The sequence below is a fragment of the Malurus melanocephalus genome, unplaced genomic scaffold (genome assembly GCF_030028575.1).
Source record: "Malurus melanocephalus ecotype Western Australia unplaced genomic scaffold, MMel_1.1 scaffold_809, whole genome shotgun sequence".
Classification (NCBI taxonomy): Eukaryota; Metazoa; Chordata; class Aves; order Passeriformes; family Maluridae; genus Malurus; species Malurus melanocephalus.
Window position 1 is genome coordinate 66,834 of NW_026624041.1, and position 7,661 is coordinate 74,494.

Below are 7,661 nucleotides of genomic sequence, written 5' to 3' on the forward strand. Positions count from 1 at the left end.
GGGGAATTGGCATTTCCAAAGCACTTCCCCTGAAATGACCAAATCTCATCTCACAATTTGAGCTTTGCCACTCATGGATGCCAACACTTCAATTCCCAGCCCTCCCCAGGAGGGGATGGAGGAGCCATGGATAGCAAATTGGAGATATAGACATACATATGGATAGATATAGAGATAGACACAGACAAATACATATATTTATACATATATATGGTGAATGGGGGGTATTTTTGATTTTTGTATGATTTTGAAGAGGCATGACTTTTACAGTTCTTTTCACCCGCTCAGCTGGTTTTTGCACAGGAAAAAGGAGAAGTAAAAAAMCACAACTAAATAGGACAGTTGGATGAAGATTGCAAACACAACACACAAAACAACTGCTTGGCATAAATGAATGCAAATAGGTCCTTGATAATGCTGTTGAGGAGCTGCTGGTGTTATTATTGCTTCAATCAGAGAGATACTCGTTAGAGGGAAAAAATGAACTTAGAAAATCCCTTGCTTGTGGGAAGCTTCTACCTTCTTCCTCTCCTTCCAGCARATTGCTCCTTATCAGCTAAAATCAGGGTCCAACCTGTGGAAATGTTTACAGTCTTCAAATCTAAAACCATTGAAAATCACTTATCAGCCAAATATTCCCTAAATACAAGGCAGGCTTACCAGATATCTCTGCTCTTCTCATGATAGCTCCCTTCCAAATAYCTATATTCTGTATTATATTGAGGGAGTAGCAAAAGTTTCCCCTATTTTTTCCCCTAATTTTGCAATAGACATCAAAACAAGATAGTGGGCACTTGTTAACTGGAAATGATTCATTAGGTGAAGGTTTTATCAGGTATTTTTGTTGCTGTTTTGCTGGGAGGGATCACAGCCAGCCTGTATGGAATTCTAGTGCAGTGAATCCTCTTTACACACCTCAGCTGCCCAGGGAACCCTCCCTTCCCACCACTGGCATTCCTTCAAAGGGGATCCCACACTGYTCCTTGGCCTAATAATGGGCCAGCATAAGAGGAATAAACACCAAATGGAAAGTACAAGCTGGGATGTCTTCCTTGAGTGTTTCTTCRTCACCCCAAAGCTACAGGAGGGAGTCTGAGGAGTGGAAGTGGTTTTGCTAATGACAAAGAGACAGCTACACACTGACAGGCTTGGAATTCCTTGGTGTCAAGGCATGGAAAAGCTCCTAGAACTGGTAAATGCCAGAGAGCCAGAAATAAGACTTTAGAAATTCAAGTGCCTTTYGAAAGGCAAGCGAAGGAGCCCAGAGCCCAGCCCAGCCAGGTCAGGCAGAACCACATTGGCCTTTCTGGCCTCAAAGGCTCAAGTGAACCATCTCCAGCAACTGCCACAGCAGTTCAGGATTATTCAGCTTCTTTCCCCTCCTTAATTTCATCCCCATCCTGCAACTGTTATCCTTTTGAGGACAGGAATGACTTTCACATTATTTATATCACCCTTGAAAAACCCTAAGCCTGTCCCCCTCTAACACATCTCAGTGGGATAAGAAGAAATAGGTTCAAGCTGTGCCCCAGGAGGTTCAGGCTGCACATTGGGGCAAATTCCTTCATGGAAGAGTTGTAAAGCATTGGCACAGGAAATGGGCATCGCCATGCCCTGAAATGTTTAAAAACCTTGTGGATGTGGCACTTGAAGACGTGGTTCAGTGGTGAACATGGCAGTGGTGCTGTGCTTGCGAATCACATGGTGATTGCAAGGTCTTTTCCAGCCTTATCAGTTCCATGATTYGACACAGCCTGATCATTTCTGCTTAACAGAAATGTGGCTTTACCCATCACATCTCCAGCCTGCCCTCCTTCCAGACCTGCTGCCACAGGAGCCCTCTCAGCTCTGCACAGCTCTGAGAATCCATGCCATGCTCACACGAACCCAGCTCACTGTCAGCACCTTGGGAGAGGTTACAAAAGCTGGGCCATCACCAAATTTGATGGACTGAARGCAAGACAACAATGTTTGAAGTGAAGGGGAAAGTGAATCATCCAGAGTGATAACCAGACCAGGATAAAAGCTGTAAAAAACATCACTTGCTTGGCCCTTAGCTCTTCACTGAACTCCAGCTGCATGAAACAGCCCAAAATTGAGCTACACATCAAAATTAAGATGAATTCACCTTGTAGAAGTGCTGGGGCTGGCAGATGCTTCGTTTCAAATCATTCCCCACCCCACTGCAGCTCCCCAAACCCTGCACCCTGGGGCACAGGACTTGCTACTCATTTCTCTGCTCCTTTACTCCTGGTGGCAACTTCATTGCAATGTAAAAGAAATTTAACAAGGGTTAAACGCAGATGAAAAATAGAAATGGACTGAAAATATATTAATTAATCTGTGGTAGCCCCTGCCCACTCCCGAATCAGCTCATCACTTCAGCTCTGCACTTCTTGAACAGATGGGATCTTCTGGCAACCTTTAAACCACTCAGCAGCATTTTCTCCCATAACAAAGCAARCTAATTACTAGAGTAAGATGCTATTTGCCATCTATTTTTCTGCTATTTTTAAGGAATCAGGTTGCTGTCTGACTGGGGATTTGCAGTGAAGCCMTCAAACAGCAAAATTAAATGCACAYTGGTACAATGGCACAGAAYATGCCCAATGAACTTCACAAGGATCTTGCTCATCAAATGCTTCTCCYTTTCCCTTTAGGAAACAAAGGATCACGGATGCAAAGAAACCAACCCTTAGCATTGGCTTCACCTGCTGGATCCCTAAACACAGCACAGCAAAGGCTGCTCCACAGACCAACTCTTTTCTAAAAGAKTCCAAAATAACTTTTTTCCAACTTGAGGATAWTTTTTTCCAAAAGCAACAATTTTCTTGTTGACCCTGTAAGTGTTTTGCTCAACCACAGCATTTGCTTGCTAGGCTGTGCATGTTTTTTCCAAGGTAACTTCTTGCCTTTAGCATCTTCAAGATATCTGGAAATCAATGTCAAAATTATAAACTTTCCAAATTCTTTCAGGAAAGCTTCTAAAAATGGCTGCAGAAGATTACAAGACTTAGATTAATTTGATTAAGAAGCATTAAAAAAGCCTGAGCTACRGCAATGCCAGTTCAGACACTTGGATGAGTCCCAGGCACCCAAGGAAGTTAAACACTCTTACAAAAAAAAGGCAATATTCAGCACCTCTGAACACACAAAGAGCTGCAGAGAGAAGCCAACAGATTTTGTAATAACTAAGCAAATTTAGTAGTTTTTTTTAAGTGGTAGGTTTGTGATTCAGTGGGTATTTGCTGAGTGGCAAATAAACCAAAGCAGCTAGTTACGTGTTGCCTAGCTGCAGCCTCTAATAGGAATTGCTTCCCTGCAGGTAAATCACTTTCTATTACTCCTAAGTACCCCAGGAAAAATACTAATTGAAAACACCATTCTAAYACTGTCCAGCTGGAAAACATTAACTTAGGAAGGAACTAGTTTGACACTGGCTGCCAACTGGCTATGGACAATGGAACAGGAAATTAATCTCTTGCAGACAAGACATCCCGTTTTCTGCTTCTCCTTTGTAACCTTCAAATCAACTTGTCATTAACAAACAGCTTTGATTCCCATGGGGAAAGAAAACCATCAGTGAATTCATGATAATGAGTAAGTCTGGCTTTCTTGCATTAAAATGAAGACTCAAATTTCGACATAGTGGCTGCCAGAGGAACTGGAGGGCAGATACAATATACAACAACGCAGTAACATTTCCCTTTTTTCTTGGCTCAAAGTTAAAGAACAGCCAAACCACAAAGCAACCACACAGAAAAAGGCAGTTGTCCAATTCTGTATTGTCCCAGCCCATCTTCCTGCAGCTCCCTCCTTCTGAGAGCTTTTTCCCATGCAGGTGCAAAAGGGATGAGGAGAAAAACCCGAGTTGCTGCTGATGTTAAACCACAACACCCCATAGGGCAGGAGAGTCTTTGCTTCGGCTTCTTCCAGAGGTGTCTCCAAGGAGGGGTCCAGACACTCAATTACCTGAATTACTGAGAACCTCTGCAAAACTCASTTTAGTTTCACTGTGTTCCAAACCAGGGACAAGACAGGATGAAAGGAAACAGCCTAATGCTGCACCAGGACAGGTTTAGGCTGAAATGAGGGAAAATTTCCTGACAGAAAGGGAAAGGAAAGGGCTGGAGCCCCCATCCCTGGAGGGATTTGAAAGCCATGGCTGTGGCACTTGGGGACATGGGGCAGTGCTGGCCTGGRCAATGCTGGGGGTGGTTGGAATCAATAGACTTTTCAGGGCTGTTCCAACCTCAATTATTCTGTGATTCAATATACTGAAAAGCTGGTTTTACACAATGTCCACCCAGAACATGGTGCAGGACACCAACCAAGTGGAGAGGTATTACAGCTTGCCATGACAGACMATATTTACACATAAATGAGGAGCAGCTAAAGCTCCTGGTGGCATTTCCTGATACTTAGGCCRAGACTTCAACATTCCTACTCACCAAACAGAAGTTTTGGGATCAGACTGTTTTCCTGTGCTCTATAACAATTAAAATGCATGTATTTTWAAAGGAAAACCAGAACTAGCTCGCTTGCTACAGTAAGAGAATGCGAGAAACTTTGTGTGGGGTTAATCACAGAATCCCAGAATGGTTTGGGTTGGAAGGGATCTGAAMGATCACCCAGWGCCACCCCATCCATGGCAGRGACCCCTCCCACTGTCCCCAATGTCCAGCCTGGCCTGGGCACTGCCAGGGATGGACACCCTGAGCCAGGGCCCAACACCCCACAGGGAACAATTCCTGCCCAATATCTGATCTACATCTACCCTTTGTAACCTGAAGGCCTAATGAAGAAAACTACAAAAAAACTTAAGTCTAAATAAAATAAAACAATCCAGCTGCCTTACATGAGAAAGAAAAATAATCAGTGGTCTCAGGTTCTTACTGGTCAAAGCATCACATCAAAAGGACCTTTGAATTAATTAATCACCTTTTAAATAAGCTTTTCCTAAAAATCCAGCATGTTGTGCATAAGAATATTCCAGCCTGGTGTACAACAATGATTCCTTCAAGCTCCTATTTGCTAATCACAAGATACACTGGAAYATATATTTTTAATTAGAAATATGTTAACATTATTACAGTACACAGATGTGATTATATTCACTTTTTTTTTGAGATATCAGAGGAAAGGGTTTCAATTTGCAGTACCTACAACTCTTTGCAGCCCAACATTTTCTGGGGTAAAGCTGAATTCTTCCCTATTACAAAGCACAAAAATGAACAAGGCAAACCCAACACTTCAAACCCAACATCAGTGTAACTTTAATCTGAACCAGCCCAAAAATTACAAGTGAAWATCTGAAGGGATAAAAGCAAATTAAAATGGCACCTGTTGGACCTCCTGGACTTACAGTTTCTTGCAGGTRTATAACAAATGAGAGGATTTGGGGTTATTGTGTTAAATATCCATGGTTAATCGTGATGAGCACCATCCCAAAGCCCCAGCTCTCACCTTTATGCTTCCCCCAATGAGATCTGGTGGCTCTTCATCTGTTTCTAAGGCAACGTTGATGGAGGCGAAGGGGCGACTTGCCATCTGTTGCATCTCACGCAGTAGTTGCTAATTTAATAAACAGAAAAATAATATCATCACATTGTTCTGACACAAAGATGAACGACAAATGTATCTAAAAGGTTTTGCCCAATACAAAGGGATATCAATGAATAYGAAAAATAACCCCAGGGGTTTTAATGGGCTTAAGAGTACAGATAATGGAAAATATTCACATTACTACAATTTCCAAGTTATTGGAGGTAAATCTGAATGCACAATGTGAGCCTGACACATCTGGGAGGAAAAACAATCTGACTGAGTCTCCATAAAGCAGTTATTTACTTTTTAAGCTGCTGCTTGTCATCACCTGTCTGATGCCTATTCCACAGGATTTGTGGGAATAATTTTAAAATTAATCTAGCAACAGTATGCAACTGCTATAAGAATGAAGTTGCTATTTTTTATAACAGCACAAGCAAAATGCTGTCAGGCTTCTATTGAGTAATCCTCTTTTTTTATTGTTTCCTTGCTGAATACAGCAAATGTATCAAATGGCAAACATGTCCTTATTGCAAAACGTTTTATTAAAATAAAAAACCTTTTCCTGGGCAAATCCCCACAAGCCCTCATAACACAAGACATCATTTTATTGTGCTCTTAAGCACTTTCGAAGCATTATGATGCAGCTTCTCCTTTTTAACAGACAAAAAATAGCCACATYCTACACAGCTGGGCTGGAAACAGCATTTGTTTCAGCTGAGCTGGGGTCACACTTCTCTTTGGCTGCAGTGATTAATCTCTAGCAGTAACAACACAGCCTGTAAGGGGAGGCAGGATTCCCTGGAGCARGGGGTCCAATGGGACTCGATGCCTCTGTTTAATAAGGGAAGAGGCAAATATTTTGTGAAGCATGTGAAAAACCAGTGCTCTTAACCTTAAATGCAAAACCAGCTTTGCACATTTACCATCACCACCTATTACTGCAGTACGAGTTATCCTCTGCTTTTAGGCTGTACTGAGGCACCACCAAACTCTCTCTAGAATTCCCACCTGGATTTTCCCATTAATTCTGGGAAATCTGRCACTCCAAGACCAAACTGATCATTTACAGCACTCAAAAAGTGCTAAAGAAAACACCACAAAACGCATAGTTCCCCAAATATCCCCCATCCAGCACAGCAGAAGCTGCAAAGAAGGTGCCATTATCCAGCAACATTGTTTGGACAGAACTAATTCACAGAAYCACTGAATCCCAGAACGGTTTGAGTTGGAGGGATCATCTGCTTCCATCCCCTTCCCAGGCATCAGCTCCTGCCCATCCCTCCTGTCACTGCTGACCCCTGGAGCAGAGTCCTGCTCGGAGCCCTCCCTGCACCTGGGGACACCTGGGGACAGCCAGGGACACCTGGGGACAGCCAGGGACAGCCAGAGACAGCCAGGGACAGCCAGAGACAGCCAGGGAAACCTGGGGACAGCCAGAGACAGCCAGGGACACCTGGGGACAGCCAGGAACAGCCAGGGACACCTGGGGACACCAGGGACAGCCAGAGACAGCCAGGGACACCTGGGGACAGCCAGGGACAGGCAGGGACACCTGGGGACAGCCAGGGACACACAGGGACAGCCAGGGACACCTGGGGACAGCCAGGAACAGCCAGGGACACCTGGGGACACCTGAGGACACCTGGGGACACCTGGGACACACAGGGACAGCCAGAGACAGCCAGGGACACCTGGGGACACCAGGGACAGCCAGAGACAGCCAGGGACACCTGGGACACCTGAGGACACCTGGGGACAGGGCTGGGGCTCCTCTGGACTCGGAGCAGCCCCGGCCCCCTCAGCCTTTCCCCGGCCCTTCCTCACCCCAGAGCCCCCCCTGTCCTGCAGGAGCTCCCTGTCCCTGTCCCTCCTGTCCCTGTCCCCCCTGTCCCTCCTGTCCCTCCTGTCCCCGCTGTCCCTGTCCCTCCTGTCCCTGTCCCTCCTGTCCCTGTCCCTGTCCCTCCTGTCCCTGTCCCCCCCTGTCCCTGCTGTCCCTCCTGTCCCGAGCTGTCCCCAGCACTGCAGGGCTGTCTCAGGATCCATCTCTGATCTGCTGCCAGCGCTCCCCTGATGCCTCCTTGGCCCCGAGACACACTGCTGGCTCAGGGACA

The 7,661-nt window shown here is 45.1% G+C and overlaps 1 protein-coding gene across 2 annotated transcripts in view; it reads right to left on the bottom strand.

Moving 5' to 3' along the window:
- Positions 1 to 7,661, bottom strand: part of ATRN (attractin) — a 128,514-nt gene that overhangs the window by 9,837 nt on the left and 111,016 nt on the right. For both annotated transcript variants that reach the window (XM_057385316.1, XM_057385315.1), the window contains one exon: positions 5,467 to 5,574. In XM_057385316.1, coding sequence (XP_057241299.1) covers positions 5,467 to 5,574 — 108 coding nt within the window. The remainder of the gene's footprint in view (positions 1 to 5,466; positions 5,575 to 7,661) is intronic.